Source organism: Pseudorca crassidens, chromosome 3 (assembly GCF_039906515.1).
Source record: "Pseudorca crassidens isolate mPseCra1 chromosome 3, mPseCra1.hap1, whole genome shotgun sequence".
Taxonomy (NCBI): domain Eukaryota; kingdom Metazoa; phylum Chordata; class Mammalia; order Artiodactyla; family Delphinidae; genus Pseudorca; species Pseudorca crassidens.
This window is the reverse complement of record NC_090298.1, coordinates 159,637,379-159,661,265: the sequence shown is the minus strand read 5'-3', so window position 1 is coordinate 159,661,265 and position 23,887 is coordinate 159,637,379. Positions and strand designations below refer to the sequence as shown.

General features: G+C 47.9%; 1 protein-coding gene across 1 annotated transcript; it reads right to left on the bottom strand.

The window, feature by feature from the left end:
• Nucleotides 1-543: 543 nt before the first annotated feature.
• TMEM38A (transmembrane protein 38A) lies at nucleotides 544-23,238 on the bottom strand. The gene is made up of 6 exons (XM_067733119.1): nucleotides 23,048-23,238; nucleotides 7,564-7,720; nucleotides 7,121-7,305; nucleotides 4,748-4,835; nucleotides 2,913-3,030; nucleotides 544-2,133 (listed from the first exon to the last, which is right to left on the bottom strand). The coding sequence occupies exons 1-6, from the start codon at nucleotides 23,169-23,171 to the stop codon at nucleotides 1,906-1,908; spliced, it is 900 nt and encodes a 299-aa protein (XP_067589220.1). The 5' UTR covers nucleotides 23,172-23,238; the 3' UTR covers nucleotides 544-1,905.
• Nucleotides 23,239-23,887: the final 649 nt, after the last annotated feature.

Here is a 23,887-nt window from a genome sequence, read left to right as displayed (position 1 = left end):
CATGTGCCTATTTCTATACCATCTGTATATTCTCTATGACAAAATGTCCACTCAAATCCTTCGCTCCTTTTTAAGTTGAGCTGTTTTCTTATTATTGAGTCTTGAGAATTCCTTACATACGCAGGATACAATCCCTTTATCAGATGTGTGATTTTCAAAGATTTTTCTCCCAGTCTGTGGCTTGACTTTCATTCTTTAACAGGGTTTTGCACAGACTCTTAGCTGCAAATCCCAACCACTCCCATTAATCCTCCCACCTGTCTTTGAAGGGCAGTGATAACATCATCCTCTTTTTCCCAAGAAGCAAACAGGCTTAGAGAAGGGGAAGCCCCATGACCTGTCAATGGCAGAGTGAGGATCAAACCCATTTCTGCTTAACTCCAAGCCCCACAGACTTCACCCACTGCCTCTATCTCCCACTGGTGAGCAAGGGCTGCCCACGAGCCTCGTTCTCCTGGAGACTCCATGCGTCTCTAAGTTCGCAGGACTCCCATTGTGCCGTGAGGCCAAAAGAGCAAGAATGAATCAGACAAGCCATCAGGGTTCTTTCACAACAAATTTATTTGCTGACCCTTCACGCTGAGCCTTGATGGACATGCAAAAGGAGGAATTTGGGGGCCCTACAGCCTCAGGACCCACCTAGCTCCAAGGCATCACCAGATCAAGGCACTTTCCCGATAGCTGGGCAACACCTGGAACCCCAACAATCCCACACCACTCTGACACAGCTGCAGGCTGATGCCCTGAGCATGCTCTCAGCACCCGTGTACAAAGGGCAGCCCCAAGCTGGCCTGGTCTGGGCCCCAACCCCATCTGAGACTGGCCATGCCCAACCCACCTACCCTCTCAGATGTCCTGGTGACCTAGGCTGAGATGAAGATGGCCAGGAGGGGTGCTCAGCTCCCATCCCCCTCGCACACCCTGAATCAAGTTCCCAGCCTGTCTAGCAGCAGCACAAGGTTTGGCACATAGTAGGCATGTGTTTGTTGAATGACTCAGTGAGCGGCAATGAAGGATGACAGCATGAGGGAGGTCTCATGCAGCTTCCCAGGTCCAACAGTGAGTTCTTGGAGCCCCTGGACAGAGCCAGATCTTGGAACCCCTGACCAGCCAGCTGCATTTCTTTGGTTTAGGAACAACCTGAAGCCAAGGATCAGAACAAGCCTCCCCCACCCTCCACGCTCTCAAGTCTGGCTTAGACATGTCTCCTGAAGGCCTCCTTTGTGCCAAGTACTTGTGGGGTTCTCCAGTCCACAAACACAAAAGATCTAAAATGCAAAGCCATTTTTACGCACAATGAACATCCACCAAGGCCTCCCCTCCTAACTGCATTGTGCTTCTGAGCTTAGAAATCTGGTTCACGTCCAGCCTCACATCAGCCCCTGCATACAGAATGGGGTGAGGAGCCACTATATAGATGGGGCACGCAAGGCTCAGAGCAGGAGGCAACTTGCCCAGGGATGCCCAGGAGAAGTCGGCAAGAAGAGACGTGGAAATCACAGCAGCTACCTTACAGCAGACACTTAGTATAACGTCTGTCAAATGAATGAGCCTCAACATGGCTTGAAATTCTTTTGGAGTCAAGGTGTAATTTTAGAGGAAATAATAGAACCAAGAACATAACGGCCAGGGTTTCCGGCTGGAGCTGCTGCTGGGATTCTGTGAACTCCCCCCCCACAAAAGCTGTAACTCTATGGGGACCTGGCAGAAAGAGAAAGGGACCTCCCATTCCTACAAATGCCCTTCACCCCCATATCTCATTTAACCCCCACATCAGCCCTGGAGGGGGGGCTAATGGCTCCAATTTGTAGATGGCGAAGTAGAGGCCTGGAGAGGGGAGAACTGAGCCCAGGTCCTGGGTCTGGGTCCTCTCCTTGGTGCCCTGAATGCCCCCAGGGCTGCCCTCTAATCTGCCTTCTTGGTTTTTTTCTTCCTGGAGCCCTCACTCAGCTCTTCCTTGGACTTGGTGGGCAGGGCTGAGTGCGAGGGGCCGGGCCCACTGCCGCCCTGGGATCCACCGTGGTTGTCATGGTGATGGTCGCTCCCCCAGGCCGACCCAAACAGCACAGGGCAGATGTAGCCTTCCAGAACATCAAAAGGGGAACTGTGGGAGTGAGTGGCCATCAGGAACACCTGAGGTGGTGTGGCAGAGGGACAGGAGAGGCAGCAGAGCCAGAGGGAGAATGAGGCAGAAGCAAAGTGGGGGGTTGGGGGGGAAAAAGGGAGAAGGTCAGCCAGGTGAAGGGCAGAGGTAGCCCAGACCCAGCCTTCTGGCTGCATGCACCCCTAAGAAGGTGACCAAGTGTCCTGGGTTTTCTGGGAGGTGAGATTTTAGTGCTAAAAACCCAGGCACACCAAGACAGTTGGTCACGTTTTCCCCAGGAGTATCCCACACACACACCTGGGCTCAGAGAGGAGCTGTGTTTGGCTTGGGGTCGCTCACTCCCTTTCCCTATATGATGGCCTGTGGTCCCTTCCCAAGGAGCCAGCAGCGAAGTCCCTCAGCTCCACGGGGAGGGAAGAGTGCATGGCCCCAGAAGACCTTTCCTGGGTAGGGGGTGACCCTAACTCAAGGCCTGAGGGTCAGACCAGCACCATTCCTGGTCCAGCCCGCTCTCCATGCCCGAGGCACAAGGCCCTGATACTCCAAACAGACTCCGTACACTCCTGCCCCCATCTTGGCCTTTGCCCCTGCTGGGCCCTCTGCCTGGAAGACCTTGTTCTGCTCACCGCCATCCCCACCTGCTGGACACTAATCTTCTCATACCCTTCTCCCATGCATGAACCTACTGACAAGCTCCCCACCCCTTGACCTTAGGGCTGTCCTTTCCCCAGACACTCAAGGCCATGAGTCTAAGCTCCCTCACCTCAGCCTGGGAGGTTTGGGTCGGCATCAGGACAGGAAGGCTTACCTTACAGGATACCATGAACATGGTGAAGATGAAGATGAGGCTGGCTTTGGACACTGGGAGCCAGCGGGTCTGCTGGAGGGTAAAGAGGATGGCTCCATACAGGCTGGCCTTGGTGGGGCTGGAGGAGGTAGCTGTGGTTACCGGGAGGTTCTGCATGGCTCAGGCCCCTGTACCACTGTCCCAGGCCCCCTTCTCTGCCCACCCCTGCTGGTCCCAGCACCCATCCCAGCTTCTCCAGAGTGCATGGTGGGAAGGTGCCCATGTGACATGGATGACGGGGGATCTCCCTGTACAGTAAAGAGCTACCTTGGCCCCAAAAGAGGTCTCTCCTTTTCCCTGCTCCTGGAAGGTGTCCATTAAGCCCTGGGAATGTCCTGCCTGATAGGAGTGTCTTTGTTTACCTGGGGATTTGGGGTCATACCGGATGGTAATGGTGTGATTTAGGGTGGGGTCTTGGGCCACATGGTATCAGCTGAACCTCTGGAGGGACTGGAGACTGAGGTCAGCCATGCAGGCAGTCAGCTATGTCTGTGTGACCAAGCCCCAGTAAAGCCCCTGAACACCAAGGCTCAGGGGAGCACTACTGGTTGGCAACCTTCAACGCATACGGCCACACATGGATGCTGGGAGAAACAGGTGCTGTCCACACAGTTCCACTGAGAGAGGACAGTTTGAAGCTTGCGCCTAGTCTCTCCCTGGATGCTGCCCCACATGTCTTTACCTTTGCCAATTTTCATCTGTAATAAACTATAATCCTAAGTATAATGGCTTGGCCAAGCGCTATGGGTCCTTCTAGCAAATTGTCAGACCTGAGGGTGGTCTTGGGGATTTCTGAACAGTGCACTCCCCCAGAAGGTGAGATTACAACACACAGTTCTTCTTAATTTTCCTTTTCTTCCTTGAAGAATAGGCTTCCGATATTTTGACTTGTTGCAGAAGACAGACCAGTGACTTCTGTTTCTGAAGTCTGTCGCTTACTGCACATATTTAATGATGATAATTCGACCTGATATTTCCAAAGCATGCACCAGGAGCCAGGGTCAGAGGGTTATGTGTGTGATGGCGCCTTCACACTCAGCTGATGAGGCAGAAACAGAATCTGAGAGGGGAAGCCACTTGCCCTCTTAGTAGCAAGGGACACAACGGTCTGAGCCCCCATTTCCCTGTCCATGAGCTGAGTGTGGGAACAGACCTCTCATGGGCATAAAGTGAGATAAAGTTATGTTTTCCAACATATGAAATGGAAGCTAGTTTTCATTGGCATATGGGTGAGCCTTTTAATGTTGTCATATTTTAATGGCAACAGCGTTATTGTAGATTGGGAGAAAATTTAACTAGCTTGAACCTTTAGGTCTTTTAAAAATGTATTAGGCTAAACGCCCTGTGGGGTCCTGGGTTGAGTCCTGTATGTTGCCATCTGGCCCTGCCCAATGTTCCCCACTTAGCCGCAGCCACACTCCTCACCCACGCTGTGTGTTCTACATCCTGAATCCCTCACTTCCCACCCACAATCTGTACCCTGACCCTGCAGAACCAGGCAGAATCTTTGCTCTTTTTCTGACTTGAGAGTTGGCAGAGGTGCTGGCCTCTGTCCAGAAGCTCCCTCTTTGCCAGAAAACTCTTATTCGCTCTTCAAAACCCAAATCAAGTGTCTCATCACCCTGCAACGTTGCCTGCCCCTGTCCCCTAGGTAGTGTTAGGGCTCTACCTCCGGGGTCCCCCAGCCATGGTCTCTGGAAGCTTCTGAAAGGAGAATCAGGGGCTGAGACTTCCAAGTTACCAGAAGTATCCAACCCAGGGTCAGGCCCAGGGAATAGGGAGGATGGGATACTCACAAGGACATGTGCAGAATCTCGTTGGTCTCTGGCTTCCAGACCCCTCGGAGCAGCTGCTCAAAGTTGGACATGAGGGCGACACCAGAGCCTATGGGACAGGGTACTTCTAAACAAGCCCGCCACCTCCAGCTCCCTGTTCTTGGCTGAATTCCCAAGGAAGCAGCTTCTTTGCTTCTGGAGTCTCCTCCAGAGGGATACTGAGCCTGGAGTGTATGATCATCAGTTGCAGGTGGGGGAATTGAGGCCCAGAGAGGGGACAGTCTTGCTGAGGGTCACACAGCACATTTGGAGCAAAACCAGCATGAAGTAATCGAGGTCATATCCCACCTGCAAGGTATGTCTTGGACAAATCTGGGTTGTCTGCCCTGATGCTCCCAATCCAGGACCCTGAGCTGTGCATGAGGCTTCCAGAGGGCTCCCCACCCCCAGCCTCTCTTCTCTCTGGGTTCTGAGCTTTCAACCTTTTTCAAGCCACTTGCCCTCTGGAAGGCATGTCATACCCCTGGGGAATTTGCTCTGTAGTACAGGCTTCCTGGAGAGAGAATGAGACCCATGTCAAGATTTCTGGTTAAATTTCTAGAAGAATCTTCCCATTTACCCCAAATGTATTGGCTAAAGAGGCTTGGATGCCCACTCCAGGAGTGGTTGTGCTAACTGGGATGCCTGATAGGCACCACTGGACCAGGGGTTTGCATCTTGGATGACTTTGCCCCCAAGGAGGCATTTGGCAGTATCTGTAGACATTTTTGGTTGTCACAACTGGGGAGGGGGCTGCTACTGGCAACTAATGGGTTGAAGCTAGGGATGCTCCTCAACATCTTACGATGCACAGGACAGCCCCCACCAAAGAGCATGATCCAGCCCTAAATGTCAGTGGTACTGAGGACACTCTGACTCAACGGATGATGATTCTAGACCCAGGCATTTGAGGGTACCCACTTTGGTGAGCAGGAAGCAGGGATTCGGTGCCCAGTGGCATTTAGCACCCGCTCAAGCCTTCTTTCCCTGCCTTCCTTTTACTCCTTGGTCCACCACTGCAACTGTTACTGTTGAATTAGCTATTTCTCCTTTAACTTCCCTCTACTTTTGCTTTATGTATTTGGGTGCTCTGTTTTTAGGTGCATATATGTTTATAATGGTTATATCTTCTTAGTGGAGTGACCCAACATTATAAACTGTCCCTCTATATTTTTAGTAATATTTTTTTGTCTCAAAGTCTATCGTGGTCTACCTCTTAGTATAAATGGAGGAGGATAAAAAAGGAGGGCTCCAAAGCTGTTAGGAGAGTGGATGTTGAATTCAGAGGACTTGGAGTCAAACCCAGCTGTGTCCCCATAGCCATGTGACCTTGGGCATGTCATTTCATTTCCCTCCTCTGTAAAAAGAGATGATGTTAGCCTTCTCCTAAAGGAGAGTCTTAAGGATCAAATGAAAAAAGATGCACAAAGGCCTCAACTCAAAACTTGCCCTGGGTCAGGGATCTTAACCTGGAGTCTATGAACCCAGACAGGAAACAGAATTACATCTTCATTGTCACATCCCTCACTGAAATCCAGCCTTTCCTTCCATCATGAAGGGAGGCAGTTACCTCAGCAGGATTTGCAAGTCTGTGATTCTGTCACCAACAGAATTCATGGATGTTTTTCTTTTCACATTCCCATTGTTGCAGATGGTGGTTTCAAAATATCATTTGTGCTCAACACCACTTCAAAAGTCTGAGAGTTACTAGGAGCCACTGTAAGGTCTGCTATTTAATCACTAGGAAAGATGGATAAAGCTACTACAGCATATATTTTTTTTAATTTATAACTACTTTAAAATAATAGGCTTCCTTTATTCTCCTATATAGTTTACTTTATGCATTTAAAAAACAGAAAAGGGTCTGTAGGCTTTACTGGGCTGATAAAAGGGCTGTAGTCCACAAAGCGTAAGAACCTCTGTAGTTCCAGGGGTATGATTTCCTCTCTAGGAGGCATTTGGCAATATCTAGAGACAATTTAGGTTGTCACACTGGTAGGTGCTACAGGCATCTAGTGGGTGGAGGCCAGGGACGCTGCTCAACATCCTACGATGCACAGGATGGCCTCCACCACAGAGAATGGTCCAGCCCCAAACGTCAGTAGGGCCACAGTTGAGAAATCCTGCTCTAGAGACATCAGCTGTCATTGCTTCGTTGTCCTATTTACCTTTGATAGTTAAATTTCTGGAAGAATCTTCTCATTTACCCTAAAGGTGTCTACTGATGAGGAGGCTGTCCTGACATCCCTTAGCCCAGAGCAATGGCTGTGCCAGCTGGGGTGCCCGATATGTCCCACTGAACAGGGGTTCTCAACTGGGGTGCTTTTCCATTGTTCTCATCATGGTCCTGTTTACCTTTGACCCAGCCAGTGGCGATCATGACGAACCACCCGTGGTGGTAGTGGTGATGCGCGTGATGGATGCCCACAGCGATCTTGCGGACTCTCACCACCTCCTTCATGGCCACGAAGATGAGTTTCACCGGCAGGAAGCAGACACACTTGTAAAAGAGGTCCAAGGGGCAGAAGAAAATCAAGTACCTTTGGGGAGAGAATGCCAAGCCTCAGGGGGAGACAGACCCTGGGGCCCCTCGGAGATGAGGTTGTATCCAGACCCTCGCTCTCACTTGCCGGGCTTAGGACAGCTGGGCAGTGGAAAGTGGTGGGTCAGGACCACTGTGGAGGTTGTGCTGGTGGGTTCTAATTCCTCCAACCTCCCGCCTCCCCAGTCCCAGGTGGCAGGGTCACCCTGCCCGCCTGCTCTGCTCTCCCACATCCCGCCAGACCAGTGATTCTTACCAGACTGCTGAGGCCAGCAGGATGCTGGAGTTGTTGCTGAAGTAGTCGACCGGGGGTTCCCCGAGGAGCAGATCAGCCAGGATGTAACTCCCGAAGCAATGCAGCATGGCACACAGCCAGGATGCCATGGGGTGGCGCCGGGACAGCTCGACTGCTCCTGAGGGGCATGGGGCATCCCCCACCATCATCAGGGCATCTGGGACATGCTTCACCCTTTATGCCCTCTGTTCAGCCCATCCTAATTCAGCTGCCTTCAGAGAGTGCCCACCCAATGCCTTGCAGTTTGCCCATTTCAGAGGAAGAACCAAGGCTCAGAGAGGGTGCACACATGTCTGAGGTCACACAGAGAGAAGGCAGAACCAGGCTGGGGCTCTTTCCTCCAAGCTCAGAGAGGTGGCAATAACGATAACACCAGCTCATTAGCAAGCATTCCCAGGTCTCAGACACTGGGTTTAGCATTTATAGGAAGGACATTAAATCTTCATTGATAACTGCAGCCAAGTGATCACTCTTATTATCCCCATGAGAAGACTGAAGCTTGAAGAGACAGGACAACACGCAGTTGGGAAAGCTTTGACGCAGCTACTCCTGCCTTGGGCTGATGCCAAGATCCCTATAAGCTTATACCTGTACTTTTGGTCTCTCCCTATTTAAAAAATTTTTGTGTGCGTGGTAAAATATACATAAAATGTACCACTCTAACCATTTTAAATGTACAGTTTAGTGGCATTAAGCACATTCATGTTATTGTGCAACCATCCTCATCATCCATCTCCAGAGCTTTTCACCTTGCAAAACTGAAACTCTGTCCCCATTAAACACTAACTCAGACTTCCCTGGTGGCGCAGTGGTTAAGAATCCGCCTGCCAATGCAGGGGCCACAGGTTCAAGCCCCGGTCTGGGAAGATCCCACATGCCATGGAGCAAATAAGCCCGTGCGCCACAACTACTGAGCCTGCGCTCTAGAGCCTGTGCGCCACAACTACTGAAGCCCGTGCACCTAGAGCCGGTGCTCAGCAACAAGGGAAGCCACCGCAGTGAGAAGCCCGTGCACTGAAACGAAGAGTAGTCCCCGCACGCTGCAACTAGAGGTAGCCCACGTGCAGCAACGAAGACCCAACGCAGCCAAAAAAACCACTAACTCTCCATTCCTCCTTCATTCCAGTCCCTGACGCCTACCACTCTACTTTCTGTCTCTATGAACCTGACTACTTTATAGACCTCATGTAAGTGGCATCATACAGTATTTGTTGTTTTATGACTGGATTCTTTCACTTAGCATAATGTCCTCAAAGTTCATCCATGTCATAAGATGTGTCAGAATTTTCTTTTTAAGGCTAAATAATATTCCATTGGATGGATCTACCACATTCTACATATCCATTCATCCTTCAATGGACATTTGGGTTGCTTACACCTTTTGGTTATTGAGAATAGCGCTGCTAAGAACATGAACATACAAATATCTGCACGAGTTCCTGCTTTCAATTCTTTTGGGTATATTCCAGATGTGGAATTGCTGGATCAAATGTTAATTCCATTTTTAATTTTTTGAGAAACTTCCGTACTGTTTTCCACAGCAACTGCCCCATTTTACATTCCCATCAGTAATGCACAAGGGTTCCAACCTTTCCACCTCCTCAGCAATACTTGTTGTTTTCTGTTTTTTAGGAATAGCTATGCTGATGGGTATGAGGTGATATCTCATTGTGGTTTTGATTTGCATTTCCCTAGTGATCAGTGATATTCAGTACTTTTTCATGTGCTTATTGGTCATTCCTATATCTTCTTTGGGGAAATGTCTATTCAAGTCTTTTGTGTATTTTTTAAAAAATTGGGTTGTCCTTCTGTTGTTAAGTTGTGCTCTTATGGAGAATGTTCATTTGCTGAGTAAAGAGCTTTGGTTGGCCCCAGATGGGAAGGCACAGAAGAAATTTGAAAGGTGGAGCTGAAGAGCTCCGGAGCCCTATCTTGCTGGGGGAGAGCCATCAGTGCAGAGGGAAGTCACCAGGTATTGGTACCGAAGGGGACAGTGCAGGGCATGCCCACATGTGAGGAACGGTGTAGAAAGAGCAATGAGCAAAGCTGGATAATGGAGTCCTTGAAGGCAGAATTAAACTAACAGGGTGAGGAGGGAGAGAGGGCATCCCATGCTAGCAGCATGGAAGGAACAAAGACACAAGCAAAAATGGCCAAGCACAAATGCCACTTCCTCCAGGAAGGCTTCCTTGCTCTACTGAGCCCTTCACTCCTGACTCTGGGCTCTCACCACTCTGTGGACTCCAACCCATTTTTGGTCTTGGTACTTTATTCAATTTTTCACATAGAAAAACAGAAAGTAGATTAATTGTTGCTTGGGGATGGGGGAGATGGGAGGGTAAAAGCTAGAGGATCCAGCTTGGAGGAGATAGTTGCACAATTCTGTGAATATACTAAAAACCAGTGAATGGGATGATTTAAATGGGTGAATTGGGTGGTGTATGAATTACATCTCCATAAAGCTCTTAAAAAATAAAAGGATAACAAAGAAAAAAAATGTAACAGTTCACAGTTTCTGCAACTGAGGATAAACATTCATAAATGATACTAAATTGAGTCTTCTTATAAACCCAAGGCAAGAAAATGCAAAACACTGGACTAACTTAGCGAACAGAAATAGGGACCCCACACCTAAGGAAGATGGCTCAGTGCATCGGTTTCCAACTTGGCTGTACATCCGTTACCTGGGGACTTTACAAACACCTGATGCCTGCTTCCCATCCCAGAGGGTCTCGGTTTGTCGGTGTGGGATGTGGCTGGGCTTGTGGATTTTTTTAATGCTCCTAGGTGATTCCTTTGTGCAACAAAGTTGAGCACCACAGAGATAGGGGAATGAACTGGCCCATGTCCTGACATCCTGCAGCCTTGATAACCCAAGACCTCCATGGTCTGAGAGGATGGGCTCCCAAGAGCAATGGTTTTCAAACTGTGTTCCTGGGAACCGTGAGGGTTTGCAGGGGCAAAGGAGAAACAAAGCAAGTATGTCCTGGGTCTTCCTCCTGTTTCAACCAGAGCACAACTTCATTTACTGCTTCATCTCAGAGTTCGGCATAAGATTTTGTTTGAAAAGGAGAATCTGGTATTCACACAGGCGTGCATGCAAATATTCATAGCAGCTTTATTTGTAAACAACCCAAATGGCTTCAATGGGTGAATGGATAAACAAACCATGGTACATCTGTACCATGGAATACTACTCAGTAACGAAAAAGGAATAAACCAGGGATACACAAAACAACCCAGACAGATCTCAACGGTGTGACGCTCAGCGAAAACTGCCAATCTCAGAAGGTTACATACTGCATATGATTCCATTTATATAACATTCTCCAAGCGACAAAACCATAGTGATGAGTGGCAGCGAGCAGATCAGTGGTTACCAGGGGTTAGGGTTCAAAGGAAGATCTAACTATAGAGGGGCATCACAGGGGAGTTTCTTTGGAGTGTCAGAACCATTCTGTAATCCTGATCGTGGTGGTGGTTACTCCAATCTACACATGTGATAAAATTTCAAAGGACTATATTTTTTAAAGTCCATGTAAAAACAGCTGAATAAAGTCTGTAGTTGGTGTTAATGGTATTATTCTGACGCCAATTTTCATGTTTAAATAATGAGCTACCATTAGGTAAGATGCTGTCATTGGGGGAAGCTCGGTGAAGGGGACTTGAAAACTCTTTGCTCCATTTTTGCAACTTCTGGGACTCCCCTGGTGGTCCAGTGGTTAGGACTCAGCACTTTCACTGCCAGGGGTTCAATCGCTGGTTGGGGAATTAAGATCCTGCAAGCTGTGGCATGGCCACAGGAAAAAAAAAAAAAAAAAGAACCCATTTTTGCAATTTCTTATGAGTCTTAAACTCTTTCAAGATAAACTGTATTTTAAGCTCCCAAATTAAAATGAAGGCAGGGGGTCTAGTTCTTTAAAAACACGTTTACAAAAAACACTAGAGGTACAGGATTAATGTCTATTAGTCAAATACACTTTATACTACACACTTAAGTCTTTTGTATCTTTTTTTAAAACATGTTTATTAGAGTATAATTGCTTTACAATGGTGTGTCAGTTTCTGCTTTATAACAAAGTGAATCAGTTATACATATACATATGTCCCCATATCTCTTCCCTCTTGCATCTCCCTCCCTCCCACCCTCCCTATCCCACCCCTCTATGTGGTCACGAAGTACGAGCTGATCTCCCTGTGCTATGCGGCTGCTTCCCACTAGTTATCTATTTTACGTTTGGTAGTGTGTATGTGTCCATGCCACTCTCTCACTTTGTCCCAGCTTACCCTTCCCCCTCCCCATATCCTCAAGTCCATTCTCTAGTAGATCTGCATCTTAAGACAATAGTAGCATAAAGATAGAACCTAACTATCTCAAAAGATTCAAAAGGAAGAAATGGACAAATTCTTTTGAATCTTTTGAGATAGTTAGGTTCTATCTTTATGCTACTATTGTCCTAATCTTCTATAGCCACACCCCTGAGTTGGAACCTGGGTGTCTCCTGGTGTGACAACTTATTTCATCATCTTGATTCCTTCCCTCCCCCACTAGTTTCATTTTCCAGAGAATGAATTTAGAATTAATTCATAAGACACAGCTACTTAGCTCTCACAGCCAGAGCTGGTACCAATGACTCTATTTTTTAAGTTTTATTTTAAATTTTATTTTATTGAAATATAGTTGATTTACCATATTGTGTTAATTTCTGCTATACAGCAAAGTGATTCAGTTATACATATATAAACATTATTTTTTATATTCTTTCCCATTATGGCTTATCACAGGATATTGAATATACTTCCCTGTGCTATATATGCTATACAGTAGGACCCTGCTGTTTATCATCCTATATATAACAGTTTGCGTCTGTTAATTCCAAACTCCCACACCTTCCCTTCCCCCACCCCCCACCCCCGCCCCGCCAACCACAAGTCTGTTCTCTACATCTGTCTTTTTCTGTTTTGTAGATAAGTTCATTTGTGTCATATTTTAGATTCTACATGTAAGTGATATCATATGGTATTTGTCTTTCTCATTCTGACTTACTTCGCTTAGTATGATAATCTCTAGGTCCATCCCTGTTGCTGAAAATGGCATTATTTCATTCTTTTTTATGGCCAAGTAGTATTCCCCAGTGCCTCTCTTTAATAAACAATTTACTTAATCCAATGAAAACTCTACTCAGTGTGGATGTGAGATGACAAGCTTACAATATGTAATCTATTAGTCAAAAGGCTAATCAAAAGAAATAATTAGTTCAGGTTTTGGGAGTTTGGGGGGAAAGTTTCTCTTTGTTTCTAGAGATTGGATGCCTTTTGTCTCTAAATTGTCAAATCTGAACGCTTGGCCTCTTTATGCTGTGTACTAAGTGCGAAGCTACTGACATAAATACCTGTATATACTATTGATACACTCAACAAGTTGACTTGATCTTAATCCTTTCGTGAGTACAGGGACCTTATCAGTCTTATCTGCTGCTGAACCACCCCCTTCCCCTGACCCCGTGTGCTTGGCACTATGCCTGATACATGGTAGTTACTCAATAAATAATTGTTAGTGAAAGAACGGTCCACATGGAGGTTACATTCTAGCAAATGTGGACTGAACACTCCTAGGCACTGAGGTTGTATTGGGCACTTTTGGTTACATCATAACAACAACTTCCCCTGCTCCCTTTATTTATTGAGTTACTTCTTTTTTTTTTAATTGAGTTACTATTGTGTCCCAGGCAACTACATACCTTCACACCATCCTCAAGGCTTCAGCGTCAGAGCCCAGGCTTTCAACCACAGGTAATGTAGGGATCGATATCCCTGCCTATAGTGAGTTATATAGGAGGGACACCCCCCACCCCAAATTCATGTCCTTCAAAACCTCATTTGGAATAGGGTCTTTGCAGATGCAAATAAGGTAAGGCTCTCGAGATGAGATCATCCTGGAGCATCTGGGTATGTCCTGAATCCAATGAGAGTGTTCTTATAAAAGACAAAAAAAGGAGACACAGACACAAAGAAGAAGGTGTTGTAAGTTGAACTCACAAGAAGATATGTTTAAGTCCTAACCCTTGGTATCTGTGAATGTGACCTTATTTGGAAATAGGGTCTTTGCAGATGTAATTAAGTTAAGATGAGGTCATTAGGTGGGCCTTAATCCAATGTCTGGTGTTCCTTATAAGAGGAGACATATCACAGGGAAGAAGGCCAAATAAACAAGCAGGTAGAGACCATAGGGATGCATCTACAAGCCATGGAACCCAAGGATGCTAGCCACCTCCAGAAGCTAGGAAGAGGCATAGAAAGATTCCTTCCCAGAACCATCAGAGAGAACATGGCCCTGCTGACACCTTGATTTTGCATTACTAGCTTCCAGAACGGTGAGACAATACATTTCTGTTTTAAGCCACTCAGTTTGTGGTACTTCATTATGGCAGCCAAAGGAAATTCATACAGATGGCGATATGAAGACAGAAGCAAAGACTGGAGTAATGTATGTATAAGCCAAGGAATGCCAAGGATTGCTGGAAGACACCAGAAACCAGGAAAGAGGCATGGAAGCATCCTCCCCTAGAGCCTCCAGAGGAAACCAGACGCCTTGACTTTGAACTCTGGCCTTCAGAACTGTGGAGAATAAATTTCTGTTGTTCTAAGCCCTCTGGTTTGTGGTCATTTGTTATGGCAGCCCTAGGAAATTAACATAGCATCTGACAGATGAGGCAACAGAGTCTCCCCAAGGTCAATGGCTTACCCAAGATCACCCAGGCATTCAGTGAGTGTTTTTGAGCTCTGACCATGTGCTGGGCTCTTGCTAGGCACTGGGGATGCAGCTATAAGCAAGAGCTGGTTCAGGCATTACCTTTGTGGGGCCCATAGTGTGGTAGAGAGGCAACGTGGTTAAATAATCCCACAGATGAAGGTTAAACCTCATAAGGGAGAGACACATGGTGCTTTGAAGGGTTTAATTGGGGAACTGTCCCAGCTGAGGAGGTCAGACTTCATTTAGGAAGTGGCACTTAAGCTGAGATCTGAACAATGAGCAGGGATTTCCTAGAGGACGGGGGTGGAGGGGTGAAGATGATCCAGGCAAAGGGAGAGCATGGGAGAAGGTGGAAGGGGGAGGAGAGAGGAAACCTAAGGGCTAAGGGGCACTCAATGCCAGATATACTGGTCAGGTCGGCATGGGCTGGATATCCAGCAAAGCAAGTGACCAAGCCAGGGCCACACAGACCCCACACCTTTCAACATGGCATCCAAGCCTCTTTCCTGGGTTTGATGTCCAATGTTCTAAGCCCGTGTTGGGGAAAGAAACATGAAGTCTACTGTACTCCATAGAGGGAGCTGCCTTCTTCTCAAATCTGTCAACCTCACAGAGAAGTGGGGAGGGGACTATCTGCCCCTCCTCCAGAGGGAAAAAGCCCAGGTTTCCCTTGTACACACACAGTTGGGAGGGTCAACAGGCATAACCAGCTTGGAGGCAATCTGACAATACTGAGGAAGCCAGAAGCTGTGAGTCGCCTGTGCTCCAGCAATTCTGCTCCTCACTGTTTGCTCAAAAGAAACTAGTGCATGTGGGCAAAGAGACACGGGGAGGGGGATTTCACTGCCATACTGTGACAACAGGAGAAAAGTGGAGTCTACTGTTTCTTAGTGAGGGAGTAGAGTCACGCAAAATGGAATATCGCAGAGGAGATATATAAAAATGAATTAGATCCGGGCTCCTCACCCTCAGCACTGCTGATGTATGGGGCAGAATCATTCTCTGCTGCAGTGGGGGCCATCCTGTGCACTGCAGCATGTCAAGCAACATCCCTGGCCTCCACTCATTGGAGGCTAGTAGCCCACCCCCACCCTGGTTGTGACAACCAAAAATGTCTCCAGATATTACCAAGTATCCCCTGAGAACAAATTCCCTTCTGGCTGAGAACCCCTGCTCTAGATGTATCAACATGGATAAAATCCCATAACGTTATTGCTGAGTCAAAAGGTTAGATTGCAAAATGATTATGTTTATGTATATTTTATGTATATACGTAAAACAACACAAAATGCTCCATGCAGTTCATAGATACATAAACAGTGGTAAAGGTATACATACAGGCATGGGAAGAATATAGGCTGCCTTTAGGGCAGTGGCCACATCTAGAGAGGGAGGGAGAGGAACAGGTGGGGTTAGCTCTGCCTGCCACTATTTCTTTAAAAAAACAACAACAAAAAAACCCATATCTGAAGCAAATCTACGTTCACATCTGGTAAGTCTGTGTACGGCGAGAGTACGGAGGTGTCAGTGGGGATAGTTATTTTGTATGTTTGAAATATTTAATCACCATAACTGCAAAAAAACAAGGGTGCCCTTAAAGCTGATAAGCAAGAAGGACTTGGGGTACTCTCCCGCCTCATCACACTAGGCTCCACAGTCTGTACCAAGCCCCCTCATGGGCCCCTCACTGCCTGCCCCCTCTCTGATGGCTGTGGATGGGGGTCCAGGAACAGGAGGTCTCATAGCCTAGGGTAGGCAGCATGGTACCGTGCTGCCCTATGCACAAGAACCCATCACTAGGTTCTGGAAGACTCATGCTCATGTTCACAGCAGCACTAGTCACAGTTGCCAAAAGGTGGAAATAACCCAAATGTCCATCAACAGATGAATGGATAAACTAAATGTGGTCCATCCACACAATGGAATACAAGTCAGCCTTAAAGAGGAATGAAGTTCTGATACACGCTACAACATGATGAACCTCAAAAACATGCTAAGTGAAAGACGCCAAAGACAAAAGGCCACATAACGTATGATCCCATTTTTATGAAATGTCCAGGACAGGCGAATCCATAGAGACAGAAAGCAGATTAATGGTTGCCAGGGACTGGGGGAGGGGGGAATGGGGAGTGACTGCTAATAGGGAGAGGGCTTCCTTTGGAAGTGATAAAAATGTTCTTGAACTTATACATTACATATAGGTGGGATCATAAGACATGGCCGTTGGCATCTAGCTTCTTTCACTGAGCACAATATTTTCAAGGGTAATATTCATTTTCACTGCTGTATAGTATTCCATCATAGGAACAGATTGCAAGTTATTTATCCACTTTCTTGCATATACATTTTATAATCAGGAAACACGTCTCATAAAAGTTGTTTCAGAGTAAGTCAGCAACATTCTTCCCTTTCTCTTTACCACCCCCATTGACTAACCACGTGTTCTTGGACAAATCATTGTTTTCTTTCTCCAGCTCTTTCCTTCTGTCAGGTGGGAACCCTAATCCCTTCTTTGCCCAACTCCTAGTAGAGGTTGGAATCAAATTTTCCCCCCTCAATCTCACCCTGGAGTCACAAGCCCAAAGCGCATCTTCTCCCCGCCCTCGAGGTTATCCTGAGTCTCAACATCTACCAAGTTCCTCCATTATGAAGCCGAATGCTCTCTTTTCTCCTCTGGGGCATCTATTTAAAACGCCGCCAGCTGAGAGTTAATCCTTTAGAGCAGCTGGTGGGTCCTACAGGAGCCGGGTCAGGTGAGGCACCCATGTTTTGCAGAAATGGATACCTCTGCAACTAAAAATAACCCCCAGGGGTTGAATTCTTTCCAGGGTCTTTCTTGTGCCCTCTGGGACCATAAGGCCAGGGAGGGTGGGGGTGGGGATGGGAGCCTGGGTTTTGCGGGAACAAAGTAGGCTCCTCACTATGAGTGAGGCCTGGTAGAAAAGTCACACGCCTGGGTTTTGGCTCTGCTGTTCACTCTGGCATGGCTTTGGGCAAATAACCGCCCCTCGCCCCCTCTCCCCCGCAAGCCTGTTTCCTCTGTTGTCAAAGGGAGAATGAAAGCACTCCCTCCACCAAGTTATATTGACGTTTCAATGCTCTGCGTATTATCATCATTATGCATTTTTTTTTAATTGAAGGGAATTCCCTGGTGGTCCAGTGGTTAGGACTCCGTGTTTTCACTGCCGAGGGCCTGGGTTCGATCCCTGGTTGGGGAACTAAGATCCCACAAGCTGCGTGGTGTGGCCATATAAATAAATAAAATAAAAAATTGAAGTTTAGTTGATTTACAATATTGTGTTAATTTCAGGTGTACAGCAAAGTGATTCAGTTATACGTTGTCTGTGTATACTTTTTCAGTCTTTTCCATTATAGGTTATTACAAGATATTGAATATAGTTCCCTGTGCTATACAGTAAACCCTTGTTGTTTATTTTATATACCGTAGTGTGTATCTGTTACTCCCATACTCTTAATTTATACCTGCCCCCCTTCCCCTTGGGCAACCACAATTTTGTTTTCTACGTCTGTGAACTTCTTTTCATTATCAATACCCTCCCAGCAACCCTAGAAGGACGGGATGAGTCTACTCATTGCTACAGATGAGAAGACTGAGGCTGGTGGGGATGTCCTGCCCCAAGGATCCACAGCAAGGCAGTGGTCAAGAAACTGCCCCCTGGCTCTTTCCCTTTGCCATGCTTCTTTTTGGTTTCTCTTGCTGAGTACTTGGGGCAGCACCCAGAAGCAGCAGAATGTGGGTTTCAATTCCAGGTTTGCCACCAAAGCACTCCCCTCTCACTGGGTGAGTTTGGTTGCTCACTCCCCTACCTGGGCCTCAGTTTAGTCATGTGTAGAATGAGGATGCTGTCTAGAGTGACCAACTGTCCTGGTTTGCTTGGGGCTGAGGGGTTTCTGGGACTTTGGGTGCTTGTCTTGGGCGAATGTGGGCGAGTTGGTCACCCGGCACTATCATTCATTTCAGAGGGCATCTGCGAAGATGAAAAGAAATTGCTTAGTGTTTAACAATTATATGAGAGTTATTTCTGGAACTGAACTGAAATGGAAAGTACCTGTGGGTGGAAATTTTAGTGGATGGACTTATAAAAATCAGGTCTGCCTAAGGAGGAAGGAAGAAACCCCTATCAGGACCCTCCTTCTGACCTGTGATGGGCTCCACAACATTCCCTCTCTGGGGGTCGGTGTCCTGTCTGTGGATGGCCAGGAAGTGCTAGAAGGTTTCCCAGGGCACCTTTAGCACTGCTGCCATTCTGCGCTATTTAGTGTGAGGTCCAAACATAGGAAGTGTGTTCACAGAGTTTCTCTAAGAAAGTCACCCTCTCCCAAGCCTCTGTGCTCAGCTCTCTTCCTCAGTTTCCCCCACTGTAAAATGGAATAGTAGCCCCTCCTCAAAAGGCTGGAGGGTGAGCAGTCCCCAACCCTCAAAAAGCTTATAGTTCAAACCAGAGATCAAGGAACAGTTCTCTTTGGCTCCCACCGTAGTTTTTAAATGTTCAAACTGCAACCAACATGTCTTTCAATAGGTGAATAATTAAACCATGGAACATCTGTATCGTGCAGTATTATTCAGCACTAAAAAGAAATGAGCTACCAAGCCACGAAAAGACATAGGGGAGCTTTAAATGTATCTTGCTAAGTGAAAGAAGCCAGTCTGAAAAGGCTACATACTGTATGATTCCAACTCTATGACATTCTGGAAAAGGCAGAACTATGAAGACAGTGAAAAGATCAGAAGTTGTCAGGGGTTTGGGGAGGGAAAAGGGGGGGGGTGGCATGAATAGGCAGAGCTTCAGGGTAGTGAAACTATTCTGCATGATACTACAATGATGGATACATGTCATTATACGCTTGTTAAAATCCATAAAACGTACAACACAAAGGAACCCTTATGTCAACTGCAGAGTTTAGTTGATAATGATGTTGATAATACCTGATAATAATGGTAATAGGACAATAATGGTGTTGACAATAATGTTTGTTCATGGACCATAGCAAATGTTTCCACTCTGGTGCAGAATGTTGATGGTGGTGGAGGCTGTGTGGGAGGTTGGTGTGGGTGGGTAGTCAAAGTATATGGAAACTACTTTCAGTTTAACTTTGCTGTGGATCTAAACTGCTCTAAAAAACTGTCTATTAATTTTAAAAAAGAAAAGACATGTTCAAATAGCTAACATATAAACATAGGGAGCTACAAATCACATTTCTAGCTTCCCTTGAAAAATTAGTTCTGCTGGTTCTAGCCCCAATCAGGGAGAGATGCACATGGCTGGATCTCACCTGGGGACGGTCCTCACCTGGCTGTCTTATTGTTTTCCATATATGACCTGCCTGGCCCTTGGAAGCATTAGGGCTTGAGACTCAGTCTAGATCAGTGAGTCTTAAGTGGGGGTAAGTGTGTCCCCCCGCAGGGACACCAGCAATGCCTGAGGACATTTTTTTTTCACTTTTTTCTTTTTTTTATGGCCCCACCACATGGCTTGTGGGACCTTAGTTCCCCGACCAGGGATTGAACCCAGGCCCTCAGCAGTGAGAGCGCGGAGTCCCAACAACTGGACTGCCAGGAAATTCCCTGGGGACATTTTTGTTTGTCACAGCTGGGGTATGCTCATGGCATCTAGTGGGTTGAGGCCAGGGATGCTGCAAAACATCCTGAAATTCACAGGACGGCCCCTGCCACAGAGAATAATGATCTGTCTCTATCATTAGTGTTGAGGTTGGGAAACACTGGTGCAGAGCTGGTTCTCATCTGGGGAACTTTAAAAAATACTGATGATGGTACCACGCCCTGCGATTCTGATTCTAATGATAAAGGGGTGCTACCTGGACAACAAGAGTCTTAAAAGCTCCCCAGGTGACTCTAATGTGTAGCCATACTTGAGAACCACTGGTCTGGAAGGCTCTTTGCATGGGTCAGGGCTTAAGGTAGCCAGGATTGTCATTTAATCATTCATTCACTCATTCCTTCAATCATGCCGCCAGCATCCACTACTTCTTTATTTCTTCTTGCATAGAGCTAAGGGTCCTAGAGATGAGCCAGACCTGGCCCTCCCTTTCCTATTAAGGAGCTCCAGCCTCTTTTAGCCCATCATTTCTCAAACATTAGTATGCTTACAGGGATCTTGTTCAAATGCAGAGTCTGTTTTAGCAGGTCTTGGTGGGGAGCCTGGCATTCTGCATTTCTTAACCAGGGGCCACAGATGCTGTTCACCTGAGGACCACACTTTGTGCTTCATCCTCATTCAGGATTCTCTCAAAAGCCTGACCCAGAAAATGCCTGCATCCTGGAAAACACATTGCCCCATGCCTTACAAATAATTCTACTACCTCTCACAAGTGCCTTAGATCTGACTACTGACAAAGTTCTCAACAGATCTTCACAATAGCCAGGAAAGGGAGTCCAGGATTATTTTACCAATGAACCCATTTCACAGATGAGCAAACTGAAGCTCATGTAAGCAAAGCAACCAGCCTGGTGTTTACTCACTGTGAGAAGCAGAACTGACTCCCAATTTGAAGATTATTCCTTAAAGCCAGCTTGGCTCTCAGGTTCACAAAATTCTTAATTTCTGTACAAGGGGTAACACATATTCTGTAACTGGTCCTGCAATCAGCACACAGATTCTGAGAAGAAACTTTTAGAGAGGCTTAGCAGGAATACCAAACTGGGGGACTAACAGCTAAGTCCAATGCCTCCCTTTTCTAAGGGTAGGCAAGTACCCCAGAGCAATCGCAGTGATTCTTGGGATCAAGCAGACCGGGGTTCGAATTCCAAGGCTGTCATCTACCAGCCCTGGGACCACAGGCTCATTGTGTATGTAAATTAGCTTAGCCTCTATTTCCTATTTCCCCAGTTATGAAAGGAGGGAGCTGAATGTTGATCAGACCAGGGGGTTCTCAACCTTGACAGCATATAGCATCCTTGGGGGAGGGGAGCTTGAAACACGAGCATGCCAGGGCCCTATCCCAGATATTCTGATTCTATTGGTCTGGAGTGGAGATGAGATGGGGGTTTAAGAACCCCCAGGAGCCTCTAATGTGCTGCTGGGGTTCAGAACCACTGAACCCTTTCAGCCTTCAGGAACCTTCAGGCTGCAGTCCTTCAAGTTCAGGTGATTTACTCTGTGACTCCAGCAGAAATATCCCAACCCCTCTGCATGCTCCCAGCCAGCCCAGAGACCTCTTTCCTTCCGAGACTTGTGTCCTACATCCCTACTGGGCTGCTGCCCTTCACAATTTTCGATTTCCCAATGTGTGCTAGGTTCTGTACTTGCCCACGGGACTGGCCTGAGCCACCAGGAATTCATCTGCAGACAGGAAATACAGCCCCATGTTCAGGCTAAGATAATACAAAGCTTATTTTGCTTTGCAAAGTAACTGCTTTTCAGAAGAGCCTTTAAAGAAATAGACTCTGGCATGTGGACGAGCTAAAATAAAATGGAACAAAAACACTTGCCAGGCAGAGTTTGATCTTATTTGCATAAGACTGTGCATTTACATCCGTAACTACAGGGGTATAAATGCAGAGAAGTGAGGTCTGGAATGGTGGCCACCATGTCAACTGTAACTATCCCCTTTTTCCTTTGGGCTTTTCAGTTCGTTTTTCTTTCTTTTTTAAATATACACAAACACCTATTTTTATCATCTTTAAAAAAGCTACTTCCAGAGAATATAGTGATAATTTACATCTAAGTGCGAGAAAAGATCACAAAGTTTCGGGTGATTGGTCTTTTCTAAAGCTAAATTCTACTGTCCATTTAGTTTGCTGGTGTGCTAGAATTATTAAAATACTAGGAGACGAACAAGAAACACTCCCAGAACCTTGTATAAAAATAGAATGCATTCTAAGGAAGCCATTTACCATCATTTAAAAAAATCGTTCAAAAAAAAAAAAAAAACAATCCAAGAAGCTGGGTTTTCCCCCCAGCGATTCTCCATGAGGGTCTGGAGCTGGTGGGAGGAGGCTGACCCCAAATCATCCTGCCCTAGGGCCAGTACTGCTCAGTAAGTGAAAAGGATCCGGGCCAGACCTGGAAGAATTCCCTCTGGGCTCCGAGATCCAGCAGAGCCTTGGCCCAGGGAAAGGGAGAGGAGGTTGCCCCAGGGCCACAGAGGGGAAGGGGCACCGGTGTCACTTTCTCTGAACCTGATCACAGCTCCCAGCACTGCCGGCCCTTATATAGACACTCAGCTGCCGTTCTGGCTCCCCGCTCCAAGGGCAAGGAGGGAGGTCACGGCTGCGGGCAGCTAGGACGTCTGGCCAGGCCAGCAGAGCCGACCCGCCTGCGCCCTCACCACGACCTACGCCCCTCGCCCAAGTTCCTGCGACCGTACCCTGCTCGGACCCCTGACCTTCTCTCCCTGCATCCTCCCCGGCACCTGTTCCCTCTCCTCTGAGCAATCACATTCCTTTCCTTTCCTCCAGCCTGCATCTGCTTCCCCTCCCCCAGCGCCACAATCTCAGGAGCTTCTCTCCTTGCCCTCTCTCTTGTCTCTCCCCTCTGTCCGGCCCCGTATGGGAGAACCCCATGATCCCAGCACCTGCCTGTTTCCCCAAACCGGTCCCTGGGACTGTTCCCCCACGATTCAGGCCTTTCCCCTTCTCCAGACCCCTGGGTAAACCGCCGTCCCTCGCCCCGGAATGCCAGTCCTCTCCAGCCTCCGGCCCTGGCTCACCTGGCTCATACTTGAGGTAGAGAATGGAGACGATGAAGTAGCTAAGGTCGAAGACAGGAAAGAGGGGCACCCGCGAGAAGCTGAGCGCAAGCTCGCCCAGGCTCAGCGCCGAGAGCAGCTCCATGGCGCCCGCCGGGTCCCACCCCAGCCCCCGGCCCGGTGAGTCCAGTCGCCTGCAACTGCGCCCCCCCCCGCTGGACCCGCCCCCGCCCGCCAGGCGCCGCCCCCAACCCTGCCCCCGCGGGAGAGGAGGGGCGACCGCTGGCTGGCCTTGGGGCGGGTGGTGGGACCCTCCAGTCCCATGGAGGCCGGTCGGTCCAATGTCCCACACTGTCCCTCGGGCCATCACGACCCCATTCAGCCCAGCCAGGCGGGGTGCGGGGTCCCCGTGGAGTGTGAGTTGGACAGGGGATCTGTCCTTGGAGGGGGGCGGGATCCGTTCCTCACGGAGCCCACCCAGGCGGGACGGACCAATCAGGACCGCGTTCCTGTGGGGCTGATCAGGACCCAAGTCCTCTGTGGAGCCCTTGGATCCGGACCTCCAACCCCCGTGGGACCAGATCAGTTGTGAACCACATACTCCCGTGCCCCATAGGGTCCATTCGGTCAGGACCCCCGTCCTCTATCGAGCTGTCATGATCCCAGCCCTCTGTAAATCATGACTTCTGTGCCGCGCAAGGAATCCCGTCCTCCTAGGGAACCGCTCAGTCGGGACCCCCGCCCCGGGTAGTGCCTGCCTAGTGGGGATCCCGCCTTCCGTGGGGCCCAGGAGGAGGCCCTTTTGGAATGCAACAGTCGGGGCGTCCATGCCCGGTAGAGCCCACTGCATCAGGACTCATT